The 15,467-nt window shown below is 36.2% G+C and overlaps 6 protein-coding genes across 8 annotated transcripts; 1 reads left to right on the forward strand and 5 right to left on the reverse strand.

Annotated features, from left to right (window-relative positions):
- The first annotated feature begins 177 nt into the window (after nucleotides 1-177).
- AT4G14000 (Putative methyltransferase family protein) lies at nucleotides 178-2,986 on the forward strand. Its single transcript, NM_117475.4, has 8 exons — nucleotides 178-364; nucleotides 456-518; nucleotides 602-668; nucleotides 757-857; nucleotides 947-991; nucleotides 1,075-1,356; nucleotides 1,444-1,546; nucleotides 1,650-2,986. The coding sequence occupies exons 1-8, from the start codon at nucleotides 236-238 to the stop codon at nucleotides 1,730-1,732; spliced, it is 873 nt and encodes a 290-aa protein (NP_567417.1). The 5' UTR covers nucleotides 178-235; the 3' UTR covers nucleotides 1,733-2,986.
- On the reverse strand, nucleotides 2,072-2,937 carry RALFL32 (ralf-like 32). The gene has a single exon (NM_117476.5). The coding sequence runs from the start codon at nucleotides 2,746-2,748 to the stop codon at nucleotides 2,395-2,397; it is 354 nt and encodes a 117-aa protein (NP_567418.1). The 5' UTR covers nucleotides 2,749-2,937; the 3' UTR covers nucleotides 2,072-2,394.
- A 1,448-nt stretch (nucleotides 2,987-4,434) lies between the features above and the next one.
- On the reverse strand, nucleotides 4,435-5,134 carry AT4G14020 (Rapid alkalinization factor (RALF) family protein). The gene has a single exon (NM_117477.3). The coding sequence runs from the start codon at nucleotides 5,088-5,090 to the stop codon at nucleotides 4,755-4,757; it is 336 nt and encodes a 111-aa protein (NP_567419.1). The 5' UTR covers nucleotides 5,091-5,134; the 3' UTR covers nucleotides 4,435-4,754.
- A 2,092-nt stretch (nucleotides 5,135-7,226) lies between these two features.
- SBP1 (selenium-binding protein 1) lies at nucleotides 7,227-9,725 on the reverse strand. 2 transcript variants are annotated; one of them, NM_001203794.2, is made up of 8 exons: nucleotides 9,618-9,645; nucleotides 9,397-9,564; nucleotides 9,082-9,277; nucleotides 8,764-8,991; nucleotides 8,450-8,681; nucleotides 8,238-8,345; nucleotides 7,874-8,146; nucleotides 7,227-7,787 (listed from the first exon to the last, which is right to left on the reverse strand). In NM_001203794.2, the coding sequence occupies exons 2-8, from the start codon at nucleotides 9,548-9,550 to the stop codon at nucleotides 7,506-7,508; spliced, it is 1,473 nt and encodes a 490-aa protein (NP_001190723.1). In that variant the 5' UTR covers nucleotides 9,551-9,564; nucleotides 9,618-9,645; the 3' UTR covers nucleotides 7,227-7,505. The 2 variants fall into 2 exon arrangements, with proteins under 2 accessions (NP_001190723.1, NP_193139.1); NM_117478.6 differs by having other exon boundaries at nucleotides 7,303-7,787; nucleotides 9,397-9,725.
- An 8-nt stretch (nucleotides 9,726-9,733) lies between these two features.
- Nucleotides 9,734-12,479, reverse strand: SBP2 (selenium-binding protein 2). The gene is made up of 6 exons (NM_117479.4): nucleotides 12,069-12,479; nucleotides 11,536-11,731; nucleotides 10,996-11,455; nucleotides 10,800-10,907; nucleotides 10,445-10,717; nucleotides 9,734-10,357 (listed from the first exon to the last, which is right to left on the reverse strand). The coding sequence occupies exons 1-6, from the start codon at nucleotides 12,211-12,213 to the stop codon at nucleotides 10,076-10,078; spliced, it is 1,464 nt and encodes a 487-aa protein (NP_193140.1). The 5' UTR covers nucleotides 12,214-12,479; the 3' UTR covers nucleotides 9,734-10,075.
- Nucleotides 12,480-12,905: 426 nt separating this feature from the next.
- Nucleotides 12,906-15,022, reverse strand: AT4G14050 (Pentatricopeptide repeat (PPR) superfamily protein). Of its 2 annotated transcripts, NM_001340899.1 has the most exons (2): nucleotides 14,613-15,022; nucleotides 12,906-14,529 (listed from the first exon to the last, which is right to left on the reverse strand). In NM_001340899.1, exons 1-2 carry the CDS (start codon nucleotides 14,790-14,792, stop codon nucleotides 13,030-13,032), a joined length of 1,680 nt encoding a protein of 559 aa, NP_001329428.1. In that variant the 5' UTR covers nucleotides 14,793-15,022; the 3' UTR covers nucleotides 12,906-13,029. The 2 variants fall into 2 exon arrangements, with proteins under 2 accessions (NP_001329428.1, NP_193141.2); NM_117480.4 differs by having other exon boundaries at nucleotides 12,942-14,998.
- Nucleotides 15,023-15,467: the final 445 nt, after the last annotated feature.

The following is a 15,467-nucleotide window of genomic DNA, read 5'->3' on the forward strand; positions in this document are numbered from 1 at the left end:
GTTTTAGATTATTAATTTTGTTAATTATTGATAAAAAAAACTCAAATAATGTCATATTTTCTCTTAATTCAAAAGTTAATTGTGTATAATTTGATTGGTTCCCCCAAAAGAAAAATTGATTGGTTTAGTGAACCGATAAATCCAATCTCGTACCGACCGGTTCAATGGGTTTTGTATTTGCTCCTCTGTGCTCTGGCCTCTACACTTTGGATAGCTGCCGCCGAAGTTTTGTGCAATGGCGACGAAACCGACGTTTCAGCTGTTTTCTTCTTCTCAAGGTTCTGGTCTAGGTTTAGGGTTCCTTGATTCATCAGAGCCAGCTCTTCCTCCACCTCCTCCTCCTGTTGAAGTATTATCCTTCGAGGTATCGTCACTACTACTTCCTCTGCAACTCCATCTTCAATTTCTTATGTAAGTTTCCCTCTTTTTGATTTCTGGTGATTTCGTCGCAGTAGGTGTCTTCCTCCACTGATTTCGAAGTGGATAAATTGACTATCGGCGAGATCACTCTTTTGAAGGTATGTTTCTGTCGAGAAAATTCACCAAACTTTGAGAAAGTAATGGAGAAATTGAGTTTTGTTAGTTTCTGGTTTGGTTATAGGGTCGTGTGAGCACTAAAGAGGTTTTTGGATTGCCTAATTCAGATTTGGTTCCTGGAGTCTATGAAGGTGAATGATTTGTTCTAGTTGTAGTTTATGTGATGTGTATCCCCCTGCATTAAGCAGTTTTGTAACTCTTGAATTCGATTGAATCTAGGCGGGCTTAAGCTTTGGGAAGGATCGATTGATCTTGTTAAAGCTCTTGAGAAAGAATCACAAACCGGAAACTTATCATTTTCCGGAAAGCGGGTTCTCGAGGTAGGCTCTTTTGCCTTAGGTGTCAAACAATGATGGATACAACGTGTTCTTCACATCACTAACATAAGATATTGAATCTATATACTCAGCTTGGATGTGGTCATGCACTTCCAGGAATCTATGCGTGTCTCAAGGTAAGTTGATGCTGTCTAAGCTTTATTATACTCTGTGGCTAAGTCACATCTTCTTAGATATTATGGTTCCTTTTGGTGTTTAGGGTTCAGATGCTGTTCATTTCCAGGACTTCAATGCTGAGGTTCTTCGATGTCTCACCATTCCGAATCTGAATGCTAATCTGTCTGAGAAGTCTTCCTCTGTCTCAGTAAGTGAAACAGAAGTACGCTTCTTTGCTGGTGAGTGGAGTGAAGTTCATCAGGTTCTTCCACTAGTTAATAGTGATGGTGAGACTAATAAGAAGGGTGGTTATGACATCATTCTAATGGCTGAGACGATATATTCCATCTCCGCTCAGAAAAGTCAATATGAATTGATTAAAAGGGTACACTCTCGTTTTCTCCTAGATAGCAGAAACTTTTACGATCATTCTTAAAGATTCATTGGAGGTTCAACACTTGGTTCTTTGCAGTGTCTGGCGTATCCTGATGGAGCAGTGTATATGGCTGCAAAGAAGTACTATTTCGGGGTCGGTGGAGGGACAAGGCAATTCTTGTCTATGATAGAGAAAGACGGTAAGATGGTCTATTCGATGATGTATATAAAGCAACAGTTGCATTGTTCATTCTCTACAATGATAATATAACCTCCAACCGCATAAATTTATCTTCATTGTAGGTGCTCTTGCTTCAACGTTGGTGTCTCAAGTCACAGATGGTTCCTCAAATGTCAGAGAGGTATGGAAGCTTTCGTACAAGTAAGTCGAAGCTATACTGGAATTCAGTGTCCAACGATCTGATTTTAGTGGATTTGGGTTGCTCATAAAAATGAGTGGAAATTCAAAATCTCTCATCCATGTGTTTAGCTTATAGACTCTCCTGACTGTGTTATAATAATTGCTTAGTTTTTCATTTTGGTACATTTTCTGGCTTAACGAAAGGCTTATGTGATCTGCCGTTGATTCTCACCGGACCAAAGTTCCAAACTAAGCTTTAGTTGGAGTCGCAGTTTATATATTGTAAATCTCTCACATGATTAGTTATGCTTTTGAGAATAAATCCACCAGCTCGACCTGTCTTGTAAAAAGGTTGTCCTATTTAAGTCAATACCATAGTTGCCTTTTAATCAGTTAGTGCAGCCCATACTAGGCTTACATGGTAATGATTTGATGATTATGTTTTGGTCTCCAATTAATTTGAGATAAGAGGCGTAGCAGTTGGCCTCGACAGGGTCAAAAAGTCAAAAATTTCCGACATTAGAAGGTATATCTTTTTCTTTTTTAAATCTAGCAAATGAAACCCCAAACTCAAAGAGTGTACAGATATTCAAAAGAGATTATACTTGAAACCAAAACAATTCAAATTCACCAACAAAATAAAGAACATAGGTGTTTTACAACATAAAGATTCATGATGGTGAATGGTCAAGAGTCACGGCCGCATCGGTAATGCTTAGAGCAGCCTCTACTATAAGGGTTAGACGGTGGAGGAAGACATTGAGTTGAGTAAGACTCGCCTCGTTTACCACCATCGCAAGCAGGCTGATTCCTCCTCAAAGCTCCATACGAAAGCTTATGTGCCTGCTCCTCCGTCAACCTCTGGCTTGACCAAGACTCCATTATCACACTCATTTCCTCTGTCTCCACCATGCTGCTGCACTCCGCCACAGATCCATTGCACAGAGATGATGATGATGCCTTGGAGGTGACGTGTGCTAGTAGAAGGCAGAGAAAGAAGATGGTGATGGTGGAGAATATCCTAGAGGGTTTTATCTCCATTTTGTAAGTGTCTTAAAGAGAGAAGAAGAGAGTGAATTGTGAAGACGAATCTTTGGTTATATAATAATAAATAAGCATGGAATGCCACATTGAGACGATTTCCTCATTGTAAAGACAAAGCTTAGTGGGAGCAGCACTAGAAGGGACCGCACTTCACCTAACACACTGCTTTACTTAATAGAGTACGTGTGTATATTTATGTCCGACCACTCTATGTTAATGTAAAACTACTTATACACCTCGGTTTTTGTTTTCCTATAATTATGTTTTGGTAGAAAGTTTGAATCCGGATTCTTATTGGATTACTTTTTATCAGTAGAGCCAAAACAAAAGGTACTTATGAGTTCTGACAATGTATATTACCACGTTTAATGTAATTTAATAATATGGTCAATTGCTTTCGTGAGAGGGTATTTCTTATTTATTGAGATTTTCTTATTGCAAACTTGTTATCTAACATGACTTTAGAATCTAAATCTAAATGTAAGTTTAAGGAATTATACATATTTAAATAAATGGACTCAACTCTACATTACTTCTCAAAATATCTACGTTGTTGCTTATATAAGTTACATGTTAATTTTGCTTTCCAAATCAATTCATGATTAATGAGAAAATGGAGACGGATACAAACGCCCATAGTTGTTGATGCATGCAACGTATAACATAGCGTAAAACTACCGCTGTTAATTATGCTTGGTGAATTTCGCATCTCCTGTTGGTCGCTTCTCGTGTAGGTTAGGTCGATTAGGCTGGAATATTATTATCAAGGTTTCTTATTATTTATTTTTAAAAATTTCATTTTTGATAAAGGGTCTTCAAATTAAAATGCAAATGTCAAGTTACAGGACCACAACCTTTTTGGGTCATGCAGTTTAGATGATAGTTTAGAGATTAATTAGTGTTACACGTACCTAACCGAGAAATAGAATAACAACATAAGGATGATATATGAAGTAAAGATTATCCATAACAATTACTGAAGAGGGACTTGTATAAATCTAAGTGTTTGCAAGTTATTTCTAAGATGATCAGATGATCCACAACTTGTATGCTTGTAAAAGAGGAATTTTGGAGGTAAAAAGTCATTCATCTGAAACAACTCGTTTTTTCTTCTTCTTGTTTACGGTTTTTAGTTTTCTCTCTTTGTTTTTGCCCGAATTCACAACAACAACATTTCGTAATGGCGGATGATGGTAACTAATTTAAAAATAAATAGTTAGATAAATGATTTTACTGAGACCTCATAAATTGATATAATTTCATTTGTTTTATTGTTATATCTTAACCAAAGAATTCCATGAATAAATCCAGACAAATTTCTCAAGATCCATAAATTTTTTGTGAAGGTTCGAACTCCGCAACAATAAAAGAAAAAAAAATCAGAGTAGTGAATCTTTCAACCATTAAATCACCACCAGTTGATTATAGTTTTATTTATTTTGGTCATTACAAAATGATAGAATATTAAATGTGATTACGTCAAAATTTTGATTAGTAAAATTTTGTGGAATCAAAAAAATTACGCAAATAGTTAGAACGAAAACGTAGATTTCTATTGATGACGTAGTTGTTACCCTCAAATTCGGATCAAGTAACCAAATAGCTAGAACAAAAACGTTTAGTAAGAATATAGATCATGGTTTTCTATAAAATTATGATTTGTAAACTTTCACAAAAAAAAATTTTAAAACATTTTCGTAATTTTGCAGCATATTAATCGGAGCCAAGATAACTTATGTCGTGTGTTGGTACGACAATAATTAATCTGAAAATCAGACTAACTGACCAGATTACTAAAATAAACAATACTCGATGATCATCATGGTCAGTTCCATAATTTTTTGTTTCTCTAATTAGTCCTAGATATATATAAGAATAGGAATTGCAAGCACATAGATAACACACGTTGCATGGAGTATACATACTCAACAAACTTATTATACAATATAGGGTTATTACAATTAATTAATTCGAAATTATTTTATCAGCAGAGAGTTTTCACTTCAACCTCTGCATCTGTAGTACTTGGGGTGGCCACGGTTGTACTTGTTCGACGGATGAGGCAAGGCTCTTCCTCCACCACCGGAAGCTGCCGAAGCCGCCGTGTCATGTTTGAGAGCTCCATAGGTGAGATACCTCACCTTACTTGTTAACATCATCCTCTCACCACTCGGTGATGTCACCATATCTTTAGTTTCTTCATCTTCCTTTAGGATGAGTTTGTTCACCTCTCCATCTTCTTCATCGCTCTCGTAACGTTCTTTCACCCACGTGTTATTCACGTGATGATTTCTCGATACACGTTCTTCGTCGTTTTCGGTAAATGTGTAGTACTCCATGATTGATGTTTCTTTATGCTTTGAGTTATATATTTATTAGTAGGGGCTACACCTTTATTTATAGTGAACGATTGTGTTTGTAACTTGTAAATGTAATGTTTAAGCGAATCTTTTTTACTTTTAACTAGAAAGATAATTCATTATATCGAAAACAAATACTTTTTTTTTTTCTCCTTTTCAAAAAGGTTACCGGCCGGACGTAATATGTTTCTTCTTAGTTATTTTGGATAAGAGTGATTGTGATGCAAACTCTTTAACAAAAAAAAAAAAAAATAGTTCGTAATTAGTCTCTTGAAGCATAGAACCATAAGGAGTTTTCCGAAAAAATCCAAATTATTATTCTTTAGGTGGCTAATTTATATACTGGTTGAATTATTGATGTTGGGTTATATGGTATAGTTTAGATTTATTCGTTGTTGACGGTAGATCCCCATTTAGCTGCTTTGTTTTACCATTGCTTTTCATTTGGAGTGTTATTGTTTGTTTGCTTTTGTTCAATTGAGTTTAGTTTCCAAGGATATCTTGTCATCTGTCCGGTTAGTTTCGGGGATTATGCATTTGATCGCAGGCTCCTTAATTGTATTTTTCTTATATATCATCAATGAAAATCAAAATTCTAGTGAGAAAAAGACAGTAGATATTATTTTTTCTTATACAAAAATCTAGTTTCAGTTTGATAGACAATTATTATAAATAAAGTTGTAAAGATCATGTAATGATGTTTTATTTATGGTATTTAATATTTTTTGTCATTCAATTGTAAAATTATAATATCTATAATCATAAAAAATTATGTTCAAAAAATAAAATTGAAAATTATACCAATATATTCAAATTGAAAATAGCATCATAAAATTTTATTCACATTGTGTAGCAAAACAATGCTTAAAAGCTCATCTCAATAAAGAGGATAATTCAGTTAGTGAAAAGTAACTAACCAGCTCATTCAGTTTAGTGAAATTTATATTCATTAATAAAAATAAAACAAAAAGTTAAACTGTAATTATGTTAAGAATAATGTAATATAATTGAAAGAAAAGTAAGATAACACTTTGTAAAATATAGAAAGTCGGAATTGAATAATACTTTGGCAAATTCGGATTGGTTTGATAATGCAAAATATTATTATCTCTTAGAATCTTATTCCAAAATATGAAGTGAGACGATGACTTACGATTCTAAGAATTAGCTGCCTTTTGTGCCCACTTAGCTGATGTCTTAAGCAACGGCCCACGTTACAGCTGGTGAAATGTATATTAATACACTAAAGTTATGAAAACTATATTGTAAACGATGGAGAAGAGAAATAAATAACAAATTCGGTAATATATATAAAAAAAATAGAATAAAAGACAGATGCCTATACAAGAGGTTTATTTAGTTAATTTATTTTATCAAGTTGAACGTTTTACTAAATTATGTAAATGTTTCATATATTTATAACCAATAAAAATAATATCGAAAGTGTGTAAAAAATAAATCATTTGTTAATCTAAATATAACCAATCAAACTTCTTTTTTTCAATTCACAACCAGAATTGTACATCAATAACAATAAAAAATATACAAACTAAAATTTATAGCCAAAAACCTAGACTTACTAGAGCTAATGACTTTTTGTCGTTGATTGATTTTCTTCCATCATATTCTTTTATACCCATACTGTTGTCATATTATGACTGGATACCCATTCAGAATTTCAGATATTCATCATTGCCATAATCTATAATCTTTTTTAAAGAAAAGTGATACTCATAACCAGGTGTGACTTGTGAGCCACATAAGCCGAAGAAACATAGACTTAGAGCTTCAAATGTTCATATATTTCAACCACTAATATTATCAAAAGTATCTGTAGCTAAGTTTGTTAAAAGTTGGTGATTATCACTCTACTAATGGCTTTGATTGGTTATGTTGTATCACCGTAGTACAAAATGTTACCATCTTATGTGTAAACCATTAAGTGCAGTCTGACGTCATCTGTAGATGGTGTTATAAAAGGTGATACCACGAATCTTACTACTATCTAACATTGAAATGTATTGCCATCTCTTACCACTATTTATCCGACTTACACCCTTTTTTTGTTTGAAGAAATCAGTAGTTAATAGCTACACTATCTTTTTTGCTTGGAGCCAACATTTTATCAGAATCGGCTCTCCGGTGACACACTAATACTGAAACGTTAACAACAAGAACCGAACAGAGTGGTGAAAAAATAAGAAACGGAACCAAGTGTTAAGTCGAATTGTAGAAAGTTTTATTACTTAAGACACATAGGAGTCAAAATGTACAAACAAGTGTTAATTGTCTGAGTCATCTTACTCCCTTTTTTATTCAACTCTACTAAACACACAACAAATAATAAAACTCAATTTAAACTTAACACAAAACACACTCTAAACAAAGCCAAATTCAAATCCAGATATCGGAAGTGCAGTCTCCACCTGGATATCTCATCTCGTGGGCTAGTGAAGGACCGTCTGGTTCATCACCAAAGTCCACAAAGAAATCAGGGTTTATGGTGAGACCACCTTTTTCTGTATCAACATCAATCTGAATTATGTGTGAGCCTTTCTCCATGATTTCAGGATAAAACTGACGATCCCATGCGCTAAACAGCGAGTTTGTTGCATACAATCGTTTCCCATCGAGGCTCAGCTGAATCATTTGAGGTCCACCTCGTAAAGATTTCCCCTGACATCACCAAAACAACTTCTATATTATGCAAAAAAAATGTGAAACTTAATTAAATCCTCAAATGATTACACGTTGGTGCAAACCTTGATCTGAGGAACCTCGAATTGGAAAGTGTTTCCGTCTTCTCCAACCGCCTTAACAGGACTGCCCTTTTGTAGTAATCCTCCAACCCAAATTTGCCCTGTTAATACAGGGTTTTTAGGGTCCTCTATGTTGTACTGACGAATGTCTCCATGGAGCCAGTTCACAAAGTAAATAAATCGGTCATCGAGGGAGATCAAGAAGTCGGTGATTAGCCCCGGCATTTCTGGAAGTATCCAGTTTTCGACTTTCAACGGTTTAACCGATATAACAACCTAAAACAAGTTGTTATTGCTGGTTGGTTAGTCATAGAATTATAAGAACCAAAACAAGAAGTAATGAAAATGAATCAGAAACTACACTTACCTCATGGCTCCATGTTTCATCACTGTTCTTGAAAAATCTTATCATATTACTCGACAAGGCACTCCCAACAAACCCTGTATCTTTAGATGGATCATGCAAGAATCTAATCTGCAACCACATATAAGTTATAACAACAACCGGTCACGATACTTCCTTCCATTTATATCACCTGAAAGAAAAATACAGATCATATTTTGAAAGAGATATGTTACCTCCAAAGGTAAGAGACCAGTCGGTCCAAGGTCAATTAATTGTTTTATTTCACCTCCTGGCCAACTATAAACATGTAGATGACTTCCATACAAGCCATCAGCAACGTGCTGAAGATTGAAACCTTTAGAGAAGGCTTTAGGTGCTCCCCAAGATGTGCTGATCATGGTCTTGTGCCGAGGTTGGTACCAAAAATCATACCCATACAAAGGACTATGTCCTGGTTTCTCCCACCTGATACAATAACCAACAATGATATATGACTAATAGCGACAAGAAACTAAAACAGAAAATGCTTTGTTTTGCAATAAGATACCTATTCTTGATGTTAAAATCAGAGTCAAGAAGAAGAAACCCATTCCCCTTAGCATTCCCCTCTTCATCTCCAAGACAGGACACCAAGATCTCGCCCGTGGCGAGGCAATGAGCCGTGTGAGGAAACGCCAATCCAGTCTTATCAGCAATCTCTTTAGGATCAACATACTTATACAAAGACGGAGCCCTCGGGTTTTCCTTAGTATCAATCGCATAAATGCGACCAGATCTTCATCAAAACAATATTTATCTATTCAGTCAATAAACAAACTCACAGAGAGATATAAGAGAAGAATCAAAAAGACTAAAGAATCTTTACATAAGAGACGGTAACACGAGATAACGTCTATCAACAGAAGCATCACCATGGCAAGAACTACAAGAGTTCCAACCAGAATGATGAAGCTCATCACCAACAAAAGGCATTGGTAATCTATGAATAACACTTGAATACGAAGGCGAGCTTGGATCTACATCCACCGTCGCCAAATAATCCGGTTTATCTATTCCAGTTCCTTCAAAGCCAAAAAGATATCAGAATCAAGATTCGATTTGGAATATTCAAGATTCCGTGAAGATTCGATCTGGATTCTAAAACAGTAGAAATTTATGACAAATCAAATCAAATGTGTACCGGTGTAGACGGCGGTTACGTAGATAAGTTTCTCCGATGGACCAGACATAGCGGCGAGAGGAGTCGCGTAACCAGGACCACCGTACTTGCAACATCCTTTGCTTCCGCCGTTGCTTACCGTTACCGGAGCTACAACTTCCGTTTCCGTCGCCATCTCTCTATCTCTCTCTATGTGAAGTCAAATATTGAATTGTGTGTATATGGTAGTCGTTAAGCTACACGTCTCTCTCTTTAAAGTATATCGCAAACACACAGTGACAAGCTTTTGGCTATTTGCGAGTGAACTTGATTAGTCCTTGTAATTAAATTAATGAATCACATTACTGAAAATTATAGTAAGTTAATTGAGATGTATTTCGAATTAAAATACGTCTCCATGCACAAAATAGATAACATAAACAATTAACCAGATCTTGTCCATTAACAAAATAACAAGAAGAAGATAACAAATCTGGTCCATGTGTCCACGTACACTGTATCTGACGTGTTTTTGAGTTGATGATCCATAATTCGACCCGGTTTTGATCGGTTCAATTCGGTTACTCGAAAGATAGAGACACACAACATAAATAGAAAGTTTTATTATCACGGAATAAGCCACAAAGGAGTAAGAACAACTTTAATTGTCTTGATCACGAATCTAGCCACAAATCCAGCTTACACTCTTAGGGAGCCAAAATCAGATCCAGATATCGGAAGTGCAGTCTCCGCCGGGATATCTCATCTCGTGAGCTAGTGCAGGACCGTCTGGTTCATCACCAAAGTCCACAAAGAAGTCAGGGTTTAGAGTGAGACCACCTTTGTCTGTATCAACATCGATTTGAATTATGTGTGAGCCTTTCTCCATGATTTCCGGGTAAAACTGACGGTCCCATGCGCTAAATAGCGAGTTTGTCGCATATAATCTTTTCCCATCTAGGCTTAGTTGGATCATCTGAGGTCCTGCTCTTAGAGACTTCCCCTGAAATCACCAAGACAGTTTCAATAGAATGCAAATTGTTTAAACTTTGGTTAAAACGCTCCAAAAGATTATATTTTGGTTACAAACCTTGATCTGAGGAACATCGAATTGGTAAGTATTACCATCTTCTCCAACAGCCTTATAAGGACTACCCTTTTGTAGTAATCCTCCGACCCATATTTGTCCGGTTAAGACCGGGTTTTTAGGGTCTTCGATGTTGTACTGACGAATGTCTCCATGAAGCCAGTTCACAAAGTAGAAAAACCGGTCATCGAGGGAGATCAAGAAGTCGGTGATAAGCCCCGGCATTTCTGGAAGTATCCAGTTTTCGACTTTCAACGGTTTAACCGATATAACAACCTAAAACAACACCAGTTTAAATCACAAGTTAATCATAGATTTGAGATAAGACAAAAGAAAAAGATTTAGAAACTTCACTTGCCTCATGGCTCCACGTGTCATCACTGTTCTTGAAAAACCTTATCATATTACTAGACAAAGCACTCCCAACATACCCTGTATCTTTAGAAGGATCATGCAAGAATCTGATCTGCAACCACATAACAACAAAAACCCAATAAGCTTACATACTTGGTTACTAACACAGATCATCAACATTTATGTTGGTGTAATGTTACCTCAAGAGGTAAGAGACCGGTATTTCCAAGGTCAATTATCTGTTTCATTTCACCTTCAGGCCATTGATAAATATGCAAATGACTTCCATACAAGCCATCCGCAACATGCTGGAGATTGAAACCTTTGGAGAAGGCTTTAGGTGCACCCCAAGAAGTGCTGATCATGGTCTTGAACCGAGGTTGGTACCAAAAATCATAACCAAACAAAGGACCATGTCCTGGTTTGTCCCACCTGCTTTTGACATTGAAGTCAGAGTCTAGCAAAAGAAACCCGTTCCCTTTGGCGTTTCCTTCTTTGTCCCCAAGGCATGACACCAACATATCCCCTGAAGCTAGGCAATGAGATGTATGTGGAAATGCTAATCCTGTCTTTTCAGCAATCTCCTTAGGCTCTACAACCTTGTACAAAGACGGAGCCTTTGGGTCGGTCTTTGTGTCGATTGCATAGATGCGACCAGAACTTCATTCAAACAAGAAAGAAACATATTTTTAGTCAATTCATCATCAAGAAATGTGAGAGGGTCAATGTAAGGATCTTACATTAAGCCTGGTAAGACAAGGTAACGTCTATCAGCAGAAGCATCACCATGGCAAGAGCTGCAAGAGTTCCAACCAGTGTGGTGAAGCTCATCTCCTATATATGGCATTTTTAGTCTGTGAATGACGCTTGAAAATGTGGGTGAGCTTGGATCCACATCCACCGTTGCCAAGTAGTCCGGTTTGTCTCGCCCCGTTCCTAAATTAACACAATCAAATAAAGCAAAAGCTCTCAAAACATTACCTAGTACTAGTACGTAGTCCGGTTTTATAAGATTAAACGGATTTAAGCCAACTATTGCCAAGGGACTTGAGTTACAAGTCCATGAAACTTAACATTGTTATGTGATTCAATTGAGATTCCATGGGATCTAACAAAGATTCTTTAAACGTTAAAAGTATAAGATTAAGTCAGATTTTTTTTTTAGTCTCAAAATAGCAAGAAATTGTTGAATAAAAATATAAGTTGAAAATGTTTAACAAAAAAAATATATTTATTTATATATAAGTTGAAGATGAGAAAATGAAATGTTTACCGGAGTAAAGGGCAGTGACATAGATGAGCTTTTCCCGTGGACCGGCCATGGCGGCGAGAGGCGTCGCGTAACCTGGACCGGACTTGCAACATCCTTTGCTTTTGCCATTGCTCACCGCCGTGGCTAATACGGTTTCGGTTGCCATTTCTCTCTGAGTATGTGGAATTAGTGAAGCTACACGTCTCTGAGTATATCTCAAACGCAAGCACACTTGTGATATATATGAGTAGGAAACTTTTGGCTATACGTAATACGTGAGTAAGCACGATTGTGACTTGTGTCGTTGTTATCTACATATATGTTTCTATTTATATGTCTCTATATAAAGTATGTGACAAGAAACAATATTCGTTTAATAATTCTACTTTTGCTAAAGAGGGTTTAGTTGTACATTAAGAAATTGAAACAGATTTCTTGCAAGTTGTAACCAAAGTGTATATGGATGTGTTTTGAATTAAGATATAGATATAAAGAGACTTTGTTGGTACATTTTTGGTTTTGGTTTTATATTTTATAACATTCCTCAAATTTCACGAATTCAAAACTTACTTCCGCAATTATCTATAGCATGCTAAAATATATAATTAGAAAAAAAATTTGAAATTACTAATCGTGAAAAATTGTTCAACACAAACATTTTCATTATTTTATTCATATCATTCATTATTAGCATAAGTCCATGCACGTGTTGTTGTTACTATAGTCATGACTTGTGAGTTGGTAAGTGAAATTTGAATAAACAAACATGTTACTTAATCCGTGAGTTGGTGAGTGAGTGAGTGCTATTAAAACAGTGACTCTTTTGTTGTTATCTACAACGCATATGAATTAACTCACCCACTTTATTGTTTCTTTATTGAGGATAAAAATCGATTTTGCGTGACCGTAGTTACTATACTATTAAAAAAATGTAAAAATCTCAACAATTTTCATAAATAAAATGTTACAATAGAGAAGAAGCTTACCAGAAGTCATTGCAGGAACATTTTCCTCCCTTAAAATGATGATATCTAGTCGCATCTCTAACTATAATCTCTCTTTCTGTAATCTCACTTATATGTTTCAGAACAACATGACAATCTCCACAAACCCTTAGATTTTTCACAATCCGTATAGGAGTTCCCGGAACAGCTTTAAGCAATCCGTATGCAACAGCGGATCGTTCGCTATGCCAAAACAAAAGCTTTTCTTTCTCTTGCTCATCCATGTCGTGTAGGATCCAACTAGTATCAGGAACATAACCATTTCTTATCCTCATTTCTTCCTCTAGCTTCTTAAGCAATCGAAAAATGTCTTCTTTTAGAGGATGAGATGTTTCTCCTGCGTAAAACACTTCGGTTTCTTTCCGTACCTCGACGCTACTGTGCCCTGGATCCTTTCTAACTTCCATTTCTCCTAGTTTCCTTCTTGCTTCTGATACTTTTCCCCACAAAGAAGCACTTGCATAGATGTTTGATAAAAGTATATAAGTCGATGGATCTTTCAGTTTAAAGCTGCTTACGAGATGATCAGCGATTCTTATACCCATCTGACCTCGTCCCTGGCGCTTGCAAGCGCTAAGTAAAGCAGCCCATGTTGGTTCATCTGGAGGAAACGGCATTGTATGAATTAAGTTCTCAGCCTCATCAAGGAGTCCAGAGCGACCGAGAAGATCCAATAAGCATGTATAATGCTGCAAAGATGGGCGAATTCCATAGTCCTTAGTCATTGATTGGAAAAGCTCACGGCCTTTCTCAACAAAACCGACATGGCTACACGCATATATCAACCCAACAAATGTGACCTCATTGGGCTTTACACCGTGAGAAACCATGTCATCATACAACGCTAATGCCTTCTCAGCCTGCCCGTGCTGAGCCATTCCAACTATAAGCGATGTCCATGAAACTACATCTCTGTGACGCATCCTACTGAAAATATCCTTTGCAGCTATAACATCGCTGCATTTAGCGTACATATCGATAAGGGCGTTACTAATAAACACACAAGAATCAAATCCTAGAGCTATAACCAACCCATGAACCTGCCTCCCCGCTATAGAAGCTGCCAAATTAGCACAAGCGCCAACGATGCTCGAAAGAACTAAAGGATCCAAAATGTCAACTCTTTCTCTCCTCATTTCAGTGAAAACAGAAAAAGCTTCAAGCCCTTTCCCACTCTGTACAAAACCAGAGATCAACGCAGTCCAAGAATACAAATTCTTGACTGGTAATATCCTAAAAAGCTCCAAAGCTTCTTCCTTTCTTCCGCTTTTAGCATATCCAGATACCATTGCAGTCCATGAAATGGTGTTTTTCACTCTTATAGAATCGAAAACTGCTTTAGCACTATTAAGCAATCCACATTTAGCATACATATCAACCAGTGAAGACTTAACAACTTCATCATTAGCATACTCAGAGACTATAAAATGGCAATGAACTTGCCTCCCGTGATCAATAGATCCTAAGTTAGCACAAGCCTTAACAAGAGCCGAGAACACAAAATCATCAGGACGCAACCCAGAGCTCGAACCCACTGAAGAAAATACTGATAGTGTCTTACCAGAGAGATTGGCTTGATTAAGAGCTGTGAGAACCGAGGCCCAGGCGATGTGATCTCTATGAGGCATTTCGTCGAACACCTGGAGAGCATGAGAAGCAGCACCGCATTTCCCATAGACATTGACAAGTGTGTTGGCCAAAGGGCAACATTGAACGATCCCGAGCTTGACGATGTGGGCATGGAGGGCTTTAGCAGTGGTTAGGGTTCGATTCCTGGCGCAGAGCTGGAGCTGATGAAGATAGTGAGGGATAAGCATTCATCAGCTGTTGTTGCTTAAGGGCTTCTAGAGTTATTATGGTAACGCTAATATCTAAATTAGTTTACACTTTTTCTATATATGTATTGAAATTAACAAATTTGAAAACAACATTTCAGTTATTTAATTCGTAAACAATTCAATGTAATAAATCTACTTATTCTCTATTATTTTATTTATTAATTTTATTTATCATTAAATATTTCATGAATAATAATAAATTTATTTATGTATCACTGATTTAGTTATTCTTCTTATACATAAAAATTTAAATAAATGCAAATAATAACTTAATTGATTGTTTGCAACAGTAATACAGTAATAAAATTCAATTTTGTAAACAATTTTTCGTAAAACGTATTACTAGAATCGAATTATCACGAAATTTTCTACAAGACTAAAATTTTAAAATCAATTATGCGTCAAAAGTATATGTTATCTCTTTATCAATCCCTTGGTGGTAAATTTGAGACCATCAGTTACATTTGAGTAATTCTAAGCATTTGAAATTTCTTACCGATGAACTAATTCAACCATACATGAGAATCCGCAATTCTCCCCGATCATATTATTTTTTGAGTGTTAAACAATTCGTAATC

Source organism: Arabidopsis thaliana, chromosome 4 (assembly GCF_000001735.4).
Source record: "Arabidopsis thaliana chromosome 4, partial sequence".
NCBI classification, from domain to species: domain Eukaryota; kingdom Viridiplantae; phylum Streptophyta; class Magnoliopsida; order Brassicales; family Brassicaceae; genus Arabidopsis; species Arabidopsis thaliana.